General features: G+C 43.3%; 1 protein-coding gene across 32 annotated transcripts in view; it reads right to left on the bottom strand.

Moving 5' to 3' along the window:
- Positions 1-21,206, bottom strand: part of R3HDM2 (R3H domain containing 2) — a 156,875-nt gene that overhangs the window by 25,118 nt on the left and 110,551 nt on the right. For 16 of the 32 annotated variants that reach the window (XM_070454735.1, XM_070454736.1, XM_070454737.1 and 13 more), the window contains 11 exons: positions 19,861-20,060; positions 14,058-14,102; positions 11,429-11,515; positions 10,785-10,911; positions 9,709-9,787; positions 8,990-9,049; positions 8,294-8,434; positions 7,765-7,873; positions 4,932-5,027; positions 2,032-2,063; positions 1,880-1,933 (listed from right to left, as the gene is read on the bottom strand). In XM_070454735.1, coding sequence (XP_070310836.1) covers positions 1,880-1,933; positions 2,032-2,063; positions 4,932-5,027; positions 7,765-7,873; positions 8,294-8,434; positions 8,990-9,049; positions 9,709-9,787; positions 10,785-10,911; positions 11,429-11,515; positions 14,058-14,102; positions 19,861-20,025 — 995 coding nt within the window. In that variant the 5' untranslated portion in view covers positions 20,026-20,060. Of the gene's footprint in view, positions 1-1,879; positions 1,934-2,031; positions 2,064-4,931; positions 5,028-7,764; positions 7,874-8,293; positions 8,435-8,989; positions 9,050-9,708; positions 9,788-10,784; positions 10,912-11,428; positions 11,516-14,057; positions 14,103-19,860; positions 20,061-21,206 lie in introns of those variants that run through there. The other 16 variants (XM_070454722.1, XM_070454726.1, XM_070454743.1 and 13 more) reach the window with 7 other exon arrangements.

The following is a 21,206-nucleotide window of genomic DNA, read 5'->3' as shown; positions in this document are numbered from 1 at the left end:
TGATGCGGCCTGATGCTCCCCAGCACCAACAAGGGCATCATTCTCATCAGTGCATCAATTAGGCGTGGCATTTATGGACAGCTTGTGTAGTGTGGTGAAAAGAACCCTGGGCAGAGTCAGTCCCAGCTTTTACCTCTAACAGCCACGTAAACTTGGCTAGGCACTTGATCTCTCTTGCTTTTGCTCTCCTACATGTAAACCAACTCACCAGATCAGGATACTCAGAGAATTCAACCAGATACAGTATACTGTGGCAACGATAAAGTGCTGCGCAGTGTCACACACTTTTCATTTAAAAGCTCCGTTTATTACAGGTACTCTGGAGTGGTTACGGAGTAAGATTTTTTAGGGGGACTCTGTCTTGCCGACCACCAACAATGCACAGCCCTTCTGCCTGGGCTTTTGGGCGGACCTCAGGGCAGGCTGGTCTAGGAGAGTTCAGGGATGTGCAATGGGAGATGACTCTCCTTCCCAAGAAGAGGCGATCTTGCTATCCCAATCTCCACGCGGTCTAATTAGCTCTCGACAGGGTGACAGAGAAGGGACTGCTAAAGCAGCGGGGATGACAGCTGTACTGACATGCGCGAGTGAGCACACATCAAGCTCAGGGGGCTTCCCTGGCGGCTCAGTGGCAAAGGGTCCGCCTGCAATGCAGCAGGCCTGGGCTCAGTCCCTGGGCTGGGAAGAGCCCCTGGAGGAGGGCACGGCAGCCCACTCCAGCACTCCTGCCCACAGAACCCCAGGGACAGAGGAGGCTGGCAGTCTGCAGTCCACAGGGTCACACAGAGTTAGACGTGACTGAAGTGCCTACGCAAAAGCAGCATCGAGCTCAGGACTGAGGAAAGAGATGAACCCTTTGGAAAGGGTGACACCTGAATCCTAGCATCAAATCGTCAGGTTTCCTGTACTCTACAGTTTTCTGTTGGCAAAATGGAAAGTATACACTTAAAATGAGTCGGTGTCAGGATACAGTCCTAAGGTGCTTCTCTCACACTGCCTCTGTAATTGTCTGGGATGGGCCTGAGAGACAGATGAAGGGAGACGCTCACAACTGCTTTGTGGAAAACGGAGAATGTGAGGCACAGGAGAAGTTAGTACAGTGGCTTTCAGCAACATTAAGAATAAGTCATGGACATGCCCTAAGTCCATTCTAAGGTATTTCTGAGCTCATCTTACACGTTACATTGTCCTAAAGAGAAAACCACACAGACAGAGGTGTTCCTATGCTTTCTTTAAATATGTGTGTGTACTATTCCTTCTTAAGGATACAAAATATTCCCCTGTGCTGGGTGAGAGATAAGTTCTTCACATCTTCCCATAGATTTGGAAAAGGCAGCCAAAAGACATCCGTTCTTTTACCTTCATATGCTTCCCTTGTGGCTCAGCTGGTAAAGAATTCACCTGCAGTGCAGGAGACCTGGATTTGATCCCTGGGTTGGGAAGATCCCCTAGAAAAGGGGAAGGCCACCCACTCCAGTATTCTGGCATGGAGAATTCCATGGACTGTATAGTCCATGGGGTCGCAGAGAGTCAGACATGACTGAGCGACTTTCACTTTCAAATATATGCTGAAATCCTCCAAAAATGCTCAGTTTCAGCAAACTTCTGAAATAGAGCAGTACCTATCCTAAACATACTTATTTGGTCCCCTTCACCACCTATCCACGACTTACAAAGAAATCAGCAACAATAAAAGTAAAGTCATTGAGCACTAGCCATTTTTTTAAATGGGGAAAATATCCAATGTTGCAAAAACCACAAACTGACTTATTCCACAAGCAGCCATGCATGGAGCAAACTTGCTCTGCTGAAGAGATACAGCAAAACAGAATTAAACAACAAACGAACAAAAACAAGGGGAGAGACCACACAGAGGTACCTAAAAATCTGCCTTCTCTTGTGAGAGCTAGAAGAAAAGGCTTCTTTGGAGAGTCTGTTGGTTAACATCAAAGAAAAGCATCATTACAGGATTATATTAACCTCACTGACAAAGCTCAATGAGAAGCAGGGAACATGCTAAGTGGTACTAACCTGATGTCATTTAGATATCCGTTCTGGCCAGTCTAGGTGAAGGGGAGAAAACGGAAAATAACTTATAAGAAAACAGCATGGCATAACCAAAAAGGGTGTCCATGATGCTATGAATACCCAAGGTCCTCAAACCGAGCTCACCCCCCAGCAGGGAGAGCGGGAGCAGGGACAGGATGACCCACACCCACACACCCCATCTGACTTCTCACCTTTAATGGGGAAGCGCATTCAGAGTTTTTAGCCTTCCCACAGAGTGTTTAAAAAGAGAGGTCAATGAAGGTAGGAGTATGGAAAGGAGGAAGAGGAAAGTATTAACCTAACTATTAATTCCTTTTTAGTTCTAAATTGATTCTCTCTATAGGTAAGCTGAGCATAATAACGGGTGTGCTTGGTCCTAAAGAGTATTCAAAGAAAGGGAAAAGGGAGAGAAGAGAAAAAAATTTAGTTTTTTTTAGAAATCATCCTCAGTGACTATCCCATTTCTGTCCTCTACACTGTGGCCAAAATGAAAGACATTCTGACCTGACACCCAAGGAGAGTAAGAGATTGGGGAAGCAGAGCCTAGAAAAAGTGAGAAAATTAAAAGCCTGAAACATTCCTTTTGGGGATCATTTCCTGACAAAGCCACTGAGCTGAGTGAAGTGAGCATTACGGTGGACTCCCAAGTCTTAGAAAAATGTACGGAGAGTGTCCAGCTGCTGAGCACAGGGGCCTTCGTGCGGAGCAGAGCCTGAGTGAGGCAGCTTTCCCAAACACAGCCCAGCTCCAGAGAAGGCTGCAGCAGCAGCATTTCCATCCAAACACCCTTCTTGCCACTTCCCTTTCTTTTTAGACTGCCTCTTCCTCCCCTCTGCGGCAACCCCAACTCCACCCTTAATCAGTTCCCTTTGATTGGCCAGGTTCTTTCCTCTCCACATGGGAATCTTTGGCATATAGTAGGCTTTGGCCATTTCCCCCTGCCTAGACCTTTCGAGATTCCTGATGCCTCTACCACAGCAAGAGTTAGGATGTGTTAAAAAGAAAATGATAAATCCATAAGGATTTAACAAAGAGTACACATATCAGTAGAGGCTGGAGAGACTAGATATCAGAGAAAAAGCAGAGAAGAGCTTCCTCTGTTATGGTAGTATGGACATATTCCAGTGTTGTGCACAATGAGCCCTAACAGCCTATGAAAGTCACCTGTGCTTTCAGAATGGCTTTGCTAACGGCTGGCGTGGTGGAACAGTCATTTTCCATGTGTCAGTGAAGCAGAGGGGTACATCACAGGGAGCTATGCTACGATGTCACAGGAACTTAATGTAAAAAGCCCAGAGCAGAGCAATCTATGGAGAGGTGGTTTACTTAAGGGGCTAAGAGCGTGGACTCTGGAGCCAAGGACTGCCTGAATTCAAATATCGGCTCTTTCACTAAATAGTGGTGTGATCAGAGGTTACTTAACCTCTTCATGCCTCAGTCCCTCGTTTCTAAAATGAGGAAGATAATGTAACCTATCACATAGGCCTAGTGTAAAGATTAAATAAATTTATGTGTGCAAAGTGTTAAGGACAGGCTCCGAAAGATAATAAGCACTATATGAACGTTTGCTATTAACTTCCACCATTCTAACCTGTCCACAACTCAGGGTCATCGCCAGCTGCAGCCATGTACAAATGACCACTCTCCTAGCATTCCACTCAACTGATTTTCAGATAAAGTTAGAAAAACTCTCTCTGGGCCACAGTTGGATAATTGGGAGGATGGGTTTTTCCTGACTCAGAATGGAAGGCCACATAACCTAAGAAGAGTCCTTCTCCTCAGACTGTAGGCCAGAAGGTTTGCTGTGTATCTGACCACAGTGAGGCTCCTTGGAACAACTGTGTCTTCCAAGACAATGGAACAAGTTCACAGAGGAGTTCAGTTTTTTATAAGTTAGAGACAATGTTTTTCTGAGCTAGGTGATGATGAGAAGATACGTTTGTTTTTTTTTTTTTTTGTCTTGATGAAGGAGATTGAGGAAGTAGGAGGGGAGCAGTGTGCATCTAAGTATTGATTAGAACTGGCCATCTTTTGATGACAAAGGGAGGCTGGCTCTTCTTCATTTTCTAATTTGACTATAAGATGGTGCTGCTATCTGGATCGCATATTTTCTGGAGATTTATTTCTCTCTTGCCTTTCCTGAATTCCTCCTATACGTCTGTTCAGTCTGGCAGGCAAAGGCCACCAGACACAGGGATACCAAGTATATCTGATATGGCCCACAGTTCTTAAGAATAAAGTTGCCCATAACAACTCATGTTGCCTTTTGGTCCATGGAGCAGGCCTATTCTAAGAAACAAGGTAAGAAATACAGAAAGAAAGAGACTTTCTACTCAGTCAAGACTGTACGGAATAGTGAGTGCACCCTCTGTGCGTGTGGAATGTGGAGCTCAGAGAATGGATGCCACATCTGTGCTCTGATAATCACCAACATTGCCTAAAAATGAGCCAGAACAAACAAGATGAATGTATACAGGCTGTGTGGACACTAAGTCTTCCACTTAGAAGCAAAGACGCCTAAAATAGATAGTGGAAGTGAAAGAGGGTAAGTGGGAGGAGGGTTCGACAGGCAAGATCCAGGGCCCTTCCGTAAGCCCTGCCAAAACCATTTCTATTTTCAGTCTAATCAAATCTACCAAATTCAGCCACTCCATTTGTTCTCTTTATAGGCCATATGCATTAACAGTAATGTGAATAAAAATCTGCAGCTTCCTAATAAGCTACATTTAATTTCAGAGATCAAATATGGGGCTGGCTGATGTTGGTTAAAAACAAAATCAGAAAAAAACAACAGAACATTTACGGAGGGTTCATTCCATTCACAGTGCCAAAGATTAAGAGCTAAAAGCTAGGGGCTGACGCCTCTCAGAAGCTACACTTACCTCTCGGGCAAATATTCTCTCTCGGACCCTTTGATATTCCTCCTCTCTCTCTTCTATTGACTTGCTCCTCCTTCCATCCTGCAATGGAACTCTGATCTAGATCGATGAGCAGAATTAAGCTAGTTAAGTCTCCTCGTACTGCAAGCTCACTGCACACCAGCAAGGAAGAGAAACCGGGAGAGTTTACAGTCGCCATCAAAAAACGGAACAAAAGAAACAAAACTTCCAGCGTCGGACACGTTCACTGGGTACATCTGACCATGCAGTTTGGGAGATCAGGTTTTCTGGATGGCTGGGGCCTCACCAGCTCCCCACCCCCCCAACCAGAGTATCAAGAACAATAACTTTGGATAAGGATTAGGTTGCTTCCTTATGTAGCAGGGTACTCTCCAGTCAGTAAAGATGAAGAGAATAGCCCACGGAATAAACAGCATTGCTTTGGAGGGAAAGCAAGGGATAGGAGGAAGCTAGAAAGGGAGAAGAGACAGGTATTTACCAGAGCTAAATTTGGAAGAGTTTTTACAGAACTAGCACTTGACCTTATTCCTTCTTTAGTCACTGATGCCATGGCCTGTAGATCCAAGTCACACAGAGCTCAGCAAAGAGGGCCTTGCAAGTGAAAGCCCAAGGGCGAAGCTAAACTCAGAGCTTAAGCATTTTTTCTCATCTTAACTACAGCTACTGGAGGGAGGGAAAGAGTGAAAGCTTACAGAAATATACAGTAGAAAGAGAACACAGTAACACAAAGGAGAAAAAAGAAAGAAAAGGAGAACAGAAAGAAGGATGACAGAGAAAGAACAGACAAACGAGGTAGGCAGAGAAAAGGGAGAAGCACAGTGATAGAAAGAAAAGAAGGAAAGAGAGGACAGAGAACCTTACATTCTCTGAAAAATGTAGTGAGGTGACCAGAGGGGATGGCTGGGCAGACCACCACCTCTGTGAGCCTACCACCCCACTCTCCACCACTGCCCTTTCCCCTCTTAGCCTGGCAGTTGGGAGCACTGCCCTGGGTAGGATGTTACAGAATGTCTTTTTTCCATACTGCTCTTGAAGGCAAAGTGTTCTGAGGGAGGTAAGTCATCAAATGCACGTCATCAGGTTATAAAAGATTCTGACCTTCAATCCAGAGGCTTTTAAAGTTTCAGAGAAAGCAACCAAGGAGACCACTGGTCTAGGCTGATCTTCCTGATCTTCACCGATTGCCAGAAGTAAGCATAATTTCAGGAGCATCAACTTTTGACTAGATGTAGTTCTCACTAGCCTAAAGAACCTAAATTCTACTAAACGTCCTTTTTACCAATCCCATGCCAAGAAGATACAGGACTTTACGTGCTATATTGTCCTTAGCCCCTAGCACTGGTTAGCCAGTGGCAGAACAGATAGAGCGTAATGGGCTTTGAGGTCAGGCAGAATCTCAGCTCTGCTACCTCCAAGTAATGTCACTGGCAACTAACTTAACATTTCCTAGCTCAGTTTACAACGGGGCTAATAATCCCCATCTAGACTGGGTTTGTGGAGAGGATTAAATGAGATAATGAATATAATGTATTTAGAACAGAGGCTAGCAGAGGGAAAACACTCAATGAAATAGCAATTACTGTGTTTATTATTAATATCACAGACAGAAAGTGCATAGAGCCTACCCTATTATGGATCAAGCCTGAAGCCGAGAGATGAAAAGTTCACGGTAGGGAGAGATTCCATCCCACCCCAATGTGCCTCTAGGCCTGAATAATTCCTGATCCACAGAAGAGGGGTTTTGGGAAAATGGAGAGAAGGGCATCAGGATGGAAAGGCTCTTTCTTGTTTTTAAATTTTGTCTTTTGTATGTTTCATTATTTTCAATCAGACCCAGCATGTTTGTCCACAATAGATAATGGCACTTTTCTCAAAAGGACTCCCTCAAATACTCAAGCAGCAAGCAGGAAAAGTCCTGGTCTCAGGACCAGACAATATTGAGAGGAAACTAATTTTGACTCTAGAGGTAAGATATTATTAGAGTTATCATGAATTAGCAAGGCTAGTTATTGGCTTTACCCCACCATATTATTTAAACTATAATCCTGGTTCTCTACCTAACCTCCCTTGGAGGCCAAGCAGAAGCAGGCTGGATCTTAACCCCATATGAGGCTAGGAAGCTAACTCCAAATAATCACTATCTGAAGGATGTGTTAGAAGTCAGGGCAAAAGCCAGGCCCATAAATGAAGGGATGGGGCAGACTTTTCACTTCTCATTCCCACAGGAGTGGATCAAAATGGGGATACTGCCTGAGATTTCAAGCATCAAAAGCCAAACTGACTCACTCACCTTGCTGGAAGGAGTTGGGAAAAGAATAAAGGGTTTGCAGAAAGGGATCAGAAACACCTTTACAAGTGGGTAAATCAGATAACAATTTTCCCAGTTCAAGGCTAGCTCTGAGACAGGAAGAGTGCAAGTGGGATAAAAGTAGCTTTAGGTGGTTCCCAAAGAAATTCCTAACTATTAAAGAAAAAAAGAATGGAGCCATCAGTTGAATCAAGGCTGAAGCAGGGAGGGACCTTGCTTTGTCCCAAAATGAAGTGGAGTTAGAAGTCAGTGGCAGAACCAGGGAGTTCCAGGCCAAATGAGAAAACCCAGCAAACCTCAGCACCATGTCACTCTGGGGCTAAGTGGGTGGCATTTAGCTCAACAAGTGTACTTAATCCTCAACACTAAGCTAAAGCCAACTCAGTGTAGCTCGAGAGTCCCCTCCATACTACATTCTGCGTTTTCTCCACCCACAGAAACTCTTCCCCCTCCCAGTTTCTCTTACTGCAGTCTCTCTGTATAGACCCATCCCTTTCCAGTCTTCACCTGATTATCATCTCGGTCCATACTGGCATCATCTCTCTTAAGAATGAATCTCTGCTGAAATTCTGTATTCTTCTCATCCTTTATATGTTCAGAGAATCTCTGTTCAGGGCTAGGATTGGGAGAGAAATGTGGAAGGAAGGGAAGAAAGACTCTTCTGTTAGGAAGCAGACCTATACAGTTCTCTTAAATTCCACAACTCCCACCCAGGAGATTTCTGAAGTCAGGCATTCCAAAAGTCCTGTGAAAGTTTTAAAGAAATCCTCAAGGACTGTTCTTTATACATCTATACAACTTACCTTCTTCCACAGTTATTCCTATTCTATCACTAAAGGTGAAGAGAGCCAGGGGCCAGTCTTCACAAAATGCCAATGCCTCTAGAATCTATCTCTTCAAAAAGAGTAGAAATTGATAATATAACCTACCCACTCCCTCCACTGTTCCCTCTCCAGAAAGAGAAATCCTGCATCTTCCTCTCCCACCCCAGAGCTATCCTAGGAAAGTTTTCCCAATCTGTGGTTTCCTCCCTTACATTCTTGTGTTACTGGTTTTGTTGATGATGACAGCTTTTCCAGTTTGATCTACATTGTGGTCCATCCCAAAATAGGCAGCTACCCGGTGTAATAGCATCCGGTGATATGAGGTCATCTGAGGGAACTTCTTGAACTGGTTGCTGCAGGGAAACGCAGGGGGGAAAAGTGAAATAAGAACAAATAACAGCCAACTTTTTCTTACAAGTGTTGAAAGTGGAGAAATTCCTAGGAGACATTATTATAAGGAAGATAGATATTTACTCAGTGGTAACCAAACAAGTTCTCTCAGCTTTATCTATAGTATTGTGTAAATCCCTCTGACCCACTATCTTCATTAAGACTGCTCCTTAGACAAAAAGCCCTAGGTCTCACCCATCTGGATGATATTCTACAAAGAAAAAAGGGATAAACTTAAGAAGAGTGAAATATGGGACAAAGGCTAGCTGATGAAAAGATATCAATATTTTTCAACTCAAGTCTAAGTGATAATTTAAAAACTTGATTTAGTTTCCACACATTTACATTTTGATCCATTGTGATTACTTCTTCCCAACTCCTCCTGGTTCCTAGGGAGTTATTACTTCAAAATTCAGACTTTAAGGGAACGATAAAAGAGGGATATCCTTAAATTTTACCTAAATTTCTTTCCAGTACCCCCTCCCACCTCTAAGATGTATTTCATTCAAATAACTTACTTGTTGTCATTAATAAAGTCCAGAATCTCCTGTTCTAATTTTAGCAGCATCATTCTGTCCCTGTTTAAAAAAGATTAAAACAAAGCAAAACAAAAGGCAGCCCTCCCACAGACATTGAAACAGGACTGAAAACACAACCTGCTCACTATAGATGCTTAGGGAGGGACAAACCCAAACTCCAGGAGCGGATCAAAAATGCACAGGCTGCCAACCTCACTACCCTGTCTTATGTTACTTTAAAAAAAAAAAAAAAATCAAACCTCCTAATCACGTCCTCTGTTTCCTTTATCAGAAACCTAATTCTGTTGGCAGTCATAGTCATACAAACACATACTTTATACTTATACTAATCGTAATTCTACACTCCATCCGGTTATTTATAGAATTTTTAAACAAGTATGATTTAGCTTTGTGTTACAATCAATTCTTTTTTCCTCTGTACTTTTTAATTGTATTCTTAAGCCTTTATATTTCTTTGTCTGCATTCTTCTTCCACAGAATTTTTCTCAACTCTTCTGAAAGCAGAAATCTCAATATAAGGGTATTCTGAATCCCTCCACAGAATATAAAACTTCTTTGGAGAGAAATGGTGGTGGGGGGTGTAGGGGAAATGGGCATCCCAGACTCTAATAATAGAAAAATTCTGAGGAGCTACTTGGCTTCTTGAGTATTATGCTGATCCCGGCCCCTTTCCCCCTTCCATCAAATCATGTTATTACCTTGGGTTCTTTTTCAGTGTATTTACAAGAAATTCATGTAGGTCTATTCCAGTGGAGTCCGTATATTCTTGGCTGGAGTCTAGAACACCACAATGAAATAAATTTGAAATAAATGAAACTGCTTTGTATGATATTTAACCCAAGCAGAAGCCTACAATCTGATCAGGAGACATAGAGGAAAAGTAGAATCAAACTTCAGGAGTTTTAGCTTAAAATGAGAGTAACCTTGAATTACCAGCCTCTCAAAATTTCCCGCGATAATGACAGAAGGTGGAATCTGGGTCACAGTGTTATATTCATATTACACTGAATAGTCACCTTGCCATCAGTATTTACCAAATGGCCAAACCAAAACAAAGGCTTTATTCTAGTTAAAGAAAATAAATTCTAGGTAAGGTCAGACAGGGCTGAATTTTCTAGAACCTCAGCAAATATATTCAAATGGTGATTATTTATATGTTTATATTTGCTTATAAAATTTTAATACGATTGCCTTTTCCCTCTTAATTATCGTTAAAAAAATTTGTTTTTGGCTATGCCACATGGCTTGTAGGATCTTAGTTCCTTGACCAGGGATCAAATCTGGGCCCACGGCAGTGAAAGAGTTGAGCCTTAATGACTGGACTGCCAGGGAATTCCCTCCACTTCTATGGACCATGTCTTTTTGCTACCAGCCCAAGAATTTAAAACCAAAGAGAGCTTAATAATTACATGCAAGTTTAATTATTAAAAAAATCACTCTGAGCATCTCCAAACCAAACTATAAATGGTATTGAATCTGCTACCAGTGATAATCCATCACTATTTATTCCAAAAGCAAGAATAAAATCAGAATTGACTACAATGTCCTCCCACTGTCGGTAGCCCAGTGTTAACAGAGTAGCCCTCTGTCAGCCCTTAAGGCAGAGCTGGATAAAGCAGCAAAGAAAGTAACCTACTTAGGCACCTCCCCAAACAATGATGAAGTCAGCAGGACACTGTACACTGCTGGGCCAATAAGGCCAGTGGGGAGATGGGAGGAAAGGGCACTGCAGAGCCAGGCCCTAGGACAGATGAGAAAGGGGGAAAGTCTTCACCTCTAGACAGCATCCTCCTTGGGACCTTTTCTTTGTTTTTGTCCTTGTCTTCCTTTTCAGAGACATCCTTTGTAGACTTTTCTTCCTCCTTGTCAGAGGGGCAGCTGATGTGCAACTGAATTATATCCTTGGACAAGGGGAAAGAGAAATATAATCAAAAGGGAAAACAATTAACTCTCCTGTAGCTCCTTTAAAATCTAAAAGAAAGCAAATCTTAGGGTGACAGCATTGTATTACAAACAAGAATATTTTAATTAAATTGTTTTAGCTTTTGTTCTACCAGTAAGGTAGAGGCCAAGTCCGTTCTGCCAATATCACAGCCTACTCTTTAGAGAGCTCAAGTTATGCTGGCTGTTTCTGGCATAAGAATTAGAATGGAAATGGTTCTAACAACCAGAGGGAAAGGTGTGGTTGGGAAAACATGATCTAGGCCTGGAATCTCCTTGCCTGCATCATCCTGGGTGGTCCAGGTGTGAAGACCTACACTTCATGCTCTCACTCATGCCACTTAACTGCAATAACTTGTTTTGAAGCTTTTTCTACCCCAATTTCCAAGCCTAATGTTGATGCTATGGCTGTGACACCACTGTTCAGCACACAACCGCCAAACTCAAAAGCGACACTTCCTCTTGTAAAGGACCCACCTGGGTTTCCAGCGGCCCGTCAGCAAATGGAGCGGAGGACTCCTCACACACTGCAAGGCTGCGCACCAATTTCAGCTTGGAATTAGACTGAAAAAAAAAAAAAAAAAATATATATATATATATACACACACACACCACACACACACACACACCACACACACACACATTCCCTTGGGGAACATTTGGAATTCTTTCCGCTGAATAAAGGGCATCCTCTTTGGTTCTCTTAGTTGCTGCTTCCATGAAAGAGGGTTTTTTTTTTCCTTCTTCAAACAGGTCCTTCTCATCCATTCCTGATCCACTTGAAAGAGAATTCTCTTGCTTACAGCAGTAGATATATAACAACAAAACAACTACTTGTGGCTAGATGACAGGCAAGCCACCTTGCTCAGCTCCCCTCTCTCCAGCGCAGTGCTCCAATATTAGACTCGGACGTTAGCTGAGAATGCACAGCAGCAAAGCTTAGGAGAAAGACTAGATTTAAGAGCCAGGAGTCCCAGCTTCAACTTCTGGTTCAAACGATGAGATATGTGGCCCTCAGCAAACTACCTGACCTCTCTGGATCCTCTGTTTTTTTCTCACAATGAAAAGGGGATAGAAATGCCTAAATTCTTGTGAGAATTATATAAAATGTGTAAACATATGTACCATAAATAGTGTTTAGCATACAGTAGACAACAAATGCTAAATGACTCTAAACCTGAGGTGGCAATGTAATGGGGAAAAGTGTCTAAGAAAAAAGTAAAGAGAAAGAAAACTTTCTAATACTTGGGGTTCAGTGTAATAAAGAACTAATCTACTTGGTTTATTTATGCTACCTGGAGAATCCCCAAAAGATCTGAAATTCACTCTATAAATCACTGCTCCTTCAGGGATCTCCAAAGTCAAAAATTATAGTGACTCATTAAAAATCTACCTATAAACATTTATTGAGAGTTCTTATAATAAAATAAAAGTTTATAGTAAACACAAAAGCACAAATCACAGTATATGTGTTTCAGGTTGTACAGTACAGCGAAAAGAATTTTCAATCCTGAAGAACTGACTTTAAGCCTAGTTTTGCCACTTACTAATAAATGTCCTTTGTCAATCTCACTCAAACTCTATTAAACCCAAGTTTTCTCCTCTGTAAAATGGAGAAAATAACAATAGTAACTTTTTAAACTTTTCTGTCTTATTTCAAAAAGTTTGGAGGAAGTGAGTAGCAGAAAACACCCTCTGGTTTGCTTTCCCCCCTTATGGAGAGTGCCGTGCGGCACACGGGATCCCAGCTCCCTGACCAGGTATGGGCTTTTCCCCCCTTATGGAGAGTGCCGTGCGGCACACGGGATCCCAGTCCCCTGACCAGGTATGGGCTTTTCCCCCTTTATGGAGAGTGCCGTGCGGCACAGGGGATCCCAGTCCCTGACCGGGTATGGGCTTTCCCCCTTATGGAGAGTGCCGTGCGGCACACGGGATCCCAGTCCCTGACCAGGTATGGGCTTTCCCCACTTATGGAGAGTGCCGTGCGGCACACGGGGTCCCAGTCCCTGACCAGGTATGGGCTTTCCCCACTTATGGAGAGTGCCGTGCGGCACACGGGGTCCCAGTCCCTGACCGGGTATGGGCTTTCCCCCTTATGGAGAGTGCCGTGCGGCACACGGGGTCCCAGTCCCTGACCAGGTATGGGCTTTCCCCCCTTATGGAGAGTGCCGTGCGGCACACGGGGTCCCAGTCCCTGACCGCGTGTGCAAGCTTTACCTCCTGCGCTGGGAGCGCAGGGGATTAGCCACGGGGCCGCCAGGGGAATCTTGAACACCCTTTGTACTGTCAAGTCCATTACTTGTAGATCAGGCCACGGAAGGCAGTCCACAGAACCAGTTCATCATACATCCTAGTCTTCTTCAAACCCAAGCTACATACTGGCTGGGAGAGTCCCAAATTCTACCACTATTTTTCTAGGGAAAAGGGTGGACACCCTTAATCACTACTTCTGTTGACAATTCTTCCCAACGCAGGGCAAGTTTAATATTTTACTAATTAAAATTAAAAAGCTATCACACACTAACACCTATAGTCCTCCCTGATAACACTGCTTAAAATAATCTATGATGTGCTAATTTTATCATATAATGGTTAAAAACAAAATGCTCCTCCCTGAACCAACCTAAAAGGTGAACCAAATCAAACCAGAACAAAGCCTCTATTTTTAGAACATCCAAAAATGTTGAACCATTTTACTAATGAGGGAGGATTTATCTTACAGAAAATTCTCATGGCAAAAATCCCCAAAACTGTTGGGGGCAAAATAAGAGAGCCAGAGATGAGCAGAGAAACTGACATTACAACAGAACCAGTATCAATCTGCTCAAGCTTTGCTTGTGGGACACTTTGGCTGGGTATCCTTTCAGGTAACTGAAATAGACTAAAGATAACAGAGCAAAATAAAGCCAGACATTCCAACAGGATATATGTATATGAGCAATGCATATTTGTGATTATGTGTGTGTGTATGCATGCTCACAATTAGGGTACAAAGTACAGGCAAAACCCTGCACACATACAGAACCCACATGAAGCAGACGCTCGTGGAGTCCACCGGCGCGATGCGCCACTAGTAACACTGCAAGTACCGAGGAAGCGCTCTCACCTTCGCTCTTTTCCTGGCGTGACCATGGTTGGATGTCCGCCTCTGCTAGAAGGGGATTAGAGAGTATTAAAGGTAGGGGAAATAAACACTGAAGTTAAAAGCAATACAAGTTTACAGAGAAAAAGCACTGACTTTAAAACCACTGTAACAGCCGAACTACGATGAGACCTGTTGCCGTGGCTGTCCCCCAAGCCACACCTCTAGCGACTGTGACGGGGAGGGGACCTCAGGGCCCACAGACAAATCACTCACCACGAAGGCAGAAACAGAAAGACTGGCTGGCTGGCCTAGTCACAGACTGATAAAAAGGACTCTTGAATAAACCAGGGAATCCTGGGCTGAAGAGCACGGCCCCTGAAATATCACTGCCAGAGCATGACGAGCGTTTCCTCCCCAAACTCTGCCTGCAGAAGCCCATGCAGCCCATGACAGCGAGCAGCAGTCACTGAGACCGCTAACTTCAGATGCTCCAAAGGCCTGCTCCGGCAGCTGCAGGAACGGAAGGAAGGCTCCTCTCGGCAACCGCCTGCTTCCTGGGACATGAGAGTTCTCCCTGCGCTTTGCTCCTGGTGGCTGGCTCTTCCAGCCCGTTTGGGTCAGGGATATAAGATGGGGCAGGATAAAAAAAAAGAAGCATGGAAGATGTGGACAAGACCTCCAGAGCAATGGGAGGTAAAGAGAGCGAGTAAGGAGCAGGATAGAAGCTGAGGAAGATGAATGAGGGCCTGAGGTGGGATGAACGGAAAAATGACTAATTAATTTGTGAGGTTTCTGAATAGCTGAGAAGTCAAAATGGGGACTCTGGAGAAGAGTTTGGGTAGGATTATGCATGATGCTTAGGGCTTCTAAGATGTTTGGAATGGAACTGTCACTGCGGTGTGGAGAGAACTGAGGCTGGTGGGTGGAGCAGGGGAAACAAGATGGAGGCAGAGTATCGGCACGGTTCTGGGTAGGTGAGGATTTCTCTTGGCTTTGTCCTCTTCACTAGTTACCAAATAACACTGCTACAATGCAAAATGAAGAACTGGAAAGGTGGATGGAAAGAGTAAGAAATGACAGTGAATCTGGTCAGTGGCAAGACCTGTTACAGTAAGAGAATAGTCCAGGGATATGAAGCAGCATTTGTCACTATTTTTTCAAATAAGTAGGAACATACACAAGGCACAAACCAGAACACTGCGTCTCCTTTTACACATGTCCCTGGCGACCTGGGTCCCTCCTCCAGGACCAACTAGTACTGAATTTCTTGTGATCTTTCCAGAGATCTCCTATGTATCTGTAAGTGTACTGTACATGTGCACACGCTGCCGTAAACCTCCCTTTCAAGCTTTCTTCAGGACACACCTCCACAGAGACGCTGCTTTCCCGAGCGGCTCCAGGGCATTCCTTTGTGTCGCCACACACAAACTGTGCCATTTAGGATGCTTCTCATGTTTGTTAGGATAAACAACGCTCCAGTGACTATATCACTGAGTATACCCACAAATACTGTACAGTCCATTTAAAAATTTTATCCAGTATTGCTAAATTGCCCTTCAAAGAAGTTATACCAATTTCAGTCAGTTCAGTCGCTCAGTCGTATCCAATTCTTTGTGACCCTATGGACTGCAGCTGCCAGGCTTCCCTGTCCATCACCAACTCCTGGAGCTTGCTCAAACTCATGTCCATCATGATGGTGATGCCATCCAACCATCTCATCCTCTGTTGTCCCCTTCTCCTCCTGCCTTCAATCTTTCCCAGCATCAGGGTCTTTTCAAATGAGTCAGTTCTTTGCATCAGGTGGCCAAATTATTGGAGTTTCAGCTTCAGTATCAGTCCTTTCAATGAATATTTAGGACTGATTTCCTTTAAGATTGACTGGTTTGATCTCCTTGCAGTCCAAGGGACTCTCAAGAGTCTTCTCCAACACCACAGTTCAAATGCATCCATTCTTCAGCGCTCAGCTTTCTTTATAGTCCAACTCTCACATCCATATATGACCACTGGAAAAACCATAGCTTTGACTAGACTGACCTTTGTTGGTAAAGTAATGTCTCTGCTTTTTAATATGCTGCCTAGATTGGTCATAGCTTTTCTTCCAAGGAGCAAGCGTCTTTTAATTTCATGGCTGCAGTCACCATCTGCAGTGATTTTGGAGCCCAATAGGATAAACTCTGTCACTGTTTCCATTGTTTCTCCATCTATTTGCCATGGATTGATGGGACCAGATGCCATGATCTTAGTTTTCTGAATGCTGGTTTTTAAGCCAGCTTTTTCACTCTCTTCTTTCACCTTCATCAAGAATCTCTTTAGTTCCTCTTCACTTTCTGCAATAAAGGTAGTGTCATCTGCATATCTGAGGTTATTGATATTTCTCCTGGCAGTCTTGATTCCAGCTTGTGCTTTATCCAGCCTGTCATTTTGCATGATATACTCTGCATATAAGTTAAATAAGCAAGGTGACAATATACAGCCTTGACATACTCCTTTTCCTATTTGGAACCAGTCTGTTGTTCCATTTCTGGTTCTAACTGTTGCTTCTTGACCTGCATACAGATTTCTCAGGAGGCAGGTCAGATGGTCTGGTATTCCCACCTCTTCAAGAATTTTCCAGTTTATTGTGATCCACACAGTCAAAGGCTTTAGTATAATTAGTAAAGCAGTAGTAGATGTTTTTTTGGAACTCTCTTGCTTTTTTGATGATTCATTGGATGTTGGCAATTTGATCTCTGGTTCCTCTGGCTTTTCTAAATCCAGCTTGAACACCTGGAAGTTCATGGTTCACGTACTGTTAAAGCCTGGTTTGGAGAATTTTGAGCATTACTTTGCTGGCATGTGAGATGAGTGCAATTGTGCGGCAGTTTAAGCATTCTTTGGCATTGCCCTTCTTCGTGACTGGAATGAAAACTGACCTTTTCCAGTCCTGTGGCCACTGCTGAGTTTTCCAGATTTGCTGGCATACTGAGTGCAGCACTTTAACAGCATCTTTTAGGATTTGAAATAGCTCAACTGGAATTCCATCACCTTCACTAGCTTTGTTTGTAGTGATGCTTTCTAAAGCCCACTTGACTTCACATTCCAGGATGTCTGGGTCTAGGTGAGTGATCACACCATCGTGGTTATCTGGGTCATGAAGATCTTTTTTGTATAGTTCTGTGCATTTTCCCACCTCTTCTTAAGATCTTCTGTTTCTGTAAGGTCCATACCATTTCTATCCTTTATTGAGCCCATCTTTGCATGAAATGTTCCCTTGTTATCTGTAACTTTATAAATTCCAATCTATAACTCTATAAAAATGTATAGATCTGCCAATTTCTCAGAATGCATAATTTTCGTTTAATAGTCAAACACATACCAAGGCCTAGTATGTCAGACACCATGCTACCTACTGGAGGATACAGAGATAAAAGACGGAAACCTTGTCAAAAAGGAACTCATAATTCTGCTGAAGAAGACAGACAAATGGACAATTACAATATAGGATATTAAGTGCATTACAGAGGTACTTATGAAGTGCTACAGGAGTGCACGTATCTAACTAAGACCTAGGAATTCACAAATTCACACGTTCATAAACAATGAGTGCCTGCAAGGAACTGTATTGGGCCTTAGAGATCCAATGATGAGACTGAACTGACCCGGCAAAGGCCAGGGAAAGAACACCAGGAGGGTGTTCTAGTTAGAGAAAGCATGTGTAAAAGCATGCTTTCTCCAAACTTTTCAGCTCAATTTATAACAGGAACCAGGGAATCCGTTAGGCTGAAGCACAGAATGCCGAGGTAGATGGATAGCAGGCAAAGGGCTAGGTCACAATATGCCATGCTGACAAATTTGGGACTTAGCCTAGGGCATGAAGAGACACAGAAAGTCTGAAGAGAATTAACAAAATCAGATCGTTATTTCATGCCATGTTTCTAAAGCAGTATGGGAGATGAGTCAGAGGGCATTACAAGTATAAAGGCAGAAAGCCTACCTCAGTTCTTTAAAGGACCCACCTAAGAGTTCAGTATTTGTTACGTCAGGGCTTGCCCATTCTAAACTGAATTTCAGAACCTGTCTTACATAGCGCTGTTTTCCTGCCAAAGATGTTCTGAATTCTAATTGCTGATTCCAAGAATATGTCTCATACAGCACAAGTAATGAAAGTACCCTTTCCTCAAACTTTCCAGCTCCAATTCATAATATTGCAGAACAATATTTGGAACTATCCAACTCTAATTCATAGTAAGTACTCTCAGCATCAGTAAGATTCTTGGGGAGACTTAAGACTTGAGGGGAAGGTAAGAGAAAGAGAATTTTTAGTGTTACTGAAGAAGAACACTGGTGGAGGGGAGAACGCCTCTCAAGGGTGGCCAAGGGTGGCCAAGAATGAAGCCTTTGCAGAAGGAGCAGGAGCTCCAGGAAATGGCAGCAGCAACTGAACCTGCGCTAGCAACCACAAAGGGAGTCTGAGGGCAGGCAGGTTCCCTTCCCAGCCTCCCATACAACCTATCCGGACGGACATACAGGTGGAGACATTCTTAAACCAGGTAAGTATCCATAAGGCATATAAAACCTAGTCATCCCTTCTTTTCTGCCTATCTTCAAGAAGAACACAAAACAGGAGTTCAGAACACCACTTAAAATAGTCTCCTGAGAACACAGTAACTTGGACCCAAAAGTTCACTTAATTATTATCGTCCATGTAACATGACAGCACATAATTAAATATTCAACACTTATCTGTCCTGAGGATTTAAAATTCTTTACTGGTATCAGTGGAAACTAAAAGTCGAGCTGCAACAGTGGCAGACTGTCTCCACAAACTGGAAGGATGGGTGGGGAAGGACAGCTCACATGCAGAAGATAATGGGAAGAAGAGCAGCCACGACAGAGACCTGGCGGACTGTAAGAGGAGGGACAGCGGAAGGGCAGGCAGCATCTAGAGAACGAGGTACTTCAGAGAGCTGTCTGACTTTAGTCCAATTTATCTCTTCGTGCTGTTGCTGTCTTAATCTTAAAGACGAGGCCTAGGTGAACTGGTTGTCAAGAAAAATTATGCTTCAAGTTTCCAGACCCTCAAAATGTTACTGCTACTGTTGTTTAAACTAACTAACTACAGTTAACAGTCTACCTCCTAGGCATATAATAAAGACCAGTCTCACCCCTGGGCAAGAAGGAAAGGATTTATGCCATTTCGGCTTGGGTAACAGAGGAAACTAGTTGTAACCACGAGAAAGAACTGGAACAGGTAACCTGGAGAAGGCTCAGAGTCCCGGCTGGCGGGGTACCAAAAAGGAGCCCTGGAAGCAGCTCAGCTGGCCATCTCCTGCCATCGTGTCTGCACTGCAGGGCGAATTTGGACGGAAAACAACATGGCAATCAAAGAATAAAATTCTTCTCACGCATGCTTACCAAGCGGCAAGTTCAGAGACTATTTCTGATCCAGAAAATACTGACTGCTTTAACACAACCAGAATACAAATTTAACACTGTATAAAGCCAGGCAGTTCTCATTTCAAAAATTTTATTATAAACCATTTTATGACATCAAATATCACTATATAGTTTATTTTTTGATCATTAAAAAATATCAAAATGTAGCAAGAACCAGTGTTACTCAGGTCCTAACAGATTAGGGATTTTATTCTGTTTTCTTTGAACTTCATTGTGGACTCTATGACAAAAAGTGGAAGAGATATTTCTTCAGAGCTGAAGTTCGACTTTTAGGGAGATTCAAATGTCTGCATAAGTGACTGGCTTCCTATAGATTCCCAATACCACCCATAAGGACATTTCTGTTTTGCTGAAAAGAATGCACATAGGATGCACTTCTAATCCTTACCTGTGTCTCCTGACGCAAACTGGTATCTTCACTCTCTTTCTCAATTTCTTCCTTGCTTGGAGTCTTAGATATAAACTTGTTTTTGTTTACAGATTCTTCTACCAGCTTTTTTTCCGATTCTTTCATTATTTCCAGGGTCTCTTGAGTAGTGTTGCTGTTAGACATCTTCCTCAATAGAATACAGTAGCCTCTATGGACTCCTAAAAAAACATGAAATGCATTAAACAAGAGTTGTGCATCTGTACTTACTACACTTAAAAGATTAGCACTGCACACAGAAGCCTGCAACAGCCTTCCTATAACCCAGTGTAGGTTCTCTGACAAATGCTCCCCTAGATTGTCTAATTTCATTTCTTTTTTTTTTAAACTTAGGGGTGTGGTGTGTTAGTAGCTCAGTCGTGTCCAACTCTTTGCAACCGCATGGACTGACTACGGCACCTGCCAGGCTCCTCTGTCCATGGGATTCTTCAGGCAGGAATAAAGGAGTGGGTAGCCATTCCCTTCTCCAGGGGATCTTCCAGACCCAGGGATCAAATGCAGGTCTCCTGAGGTAAAACTGACATAAATTTCATATATTTAAAATGTACTAGGAGAAGGAAATGGCAACCCACTCCAGCATTCTTGCCTGGAGAATCCCATGGACAGAGGAGCCTGGCGGGCTATAGCCCATGGGGTCGTGAGAGTCAGACCCGACTGAGCGACTAAACCATCACCGCAGGGATTCTCTGCAGTCCAATGATTAGGACTTCACAGCTTCACTGCTGAGGGCCCAGGTTCAATCCCTGGGAGGGAATTAAGATCCTGCAAGCCATGTGGTACAGCCAAAAAAATGTAAAATTTGATGAATTATGAAACATGCATACATTTGTGAAACATCATCACAATCAAAATAGTGGGCATATTATAAAAGCTTCCTCCTGCTCCTTTATAAGCCCGCCCTCCCCTCTCCATATTCCCAGCCAACCACTGTCACTACAGGTCTGTCTCCATTTTCTAGAATTTTACATCATACATTATATGGATTCTTTTACTCAGCATAATTACTGTGAGAGTCCCCGGGATTCAGTTCTAGAGCAATGCAGTATAAAGTCCCCCTGGCATTTTATTTGCCCTCCCTTGTTCCCTCCAGAAATTTGCTCACATTTTCAGCTTGAGCACTTCACAGGGTTAACTCAACAGACTCTTCGGAAAGGAGGAAAATATAAAGCTCTATTCAGTGCCGGAGAAGATCACTCTTCTTCCCCAAGGGAGAGCCCCTACAGTTACCACAAACCACAACACTGCTAACAACCTCAAGTGTCTCCTCCATCAAAGAGCAGCAAAATCAGACGATGTTCACAGAATCT

Source organism: Odocoileus virginianus, chromosome 24, assembly GCF_023699985.2.
Source record: "Odocoileus virginianus isolate 20LAN1187 ecotype Illinois chromosome 24, Ovbor_1.2, whole genome shotgun sequence".
NCBI classification, from domain to species: domain Eukaryota; kingdom Metazoa; phylum Chordata; class Mammalia; order Artiodactyla; family Cervidae; genus Odocoileus; species Odocoileus virginianus.
The sequence above is the reverse complement of the archived record's forward strand: the minus strand, read 5'-3'. Positions and strand labels throughout refer to the sequence as shown.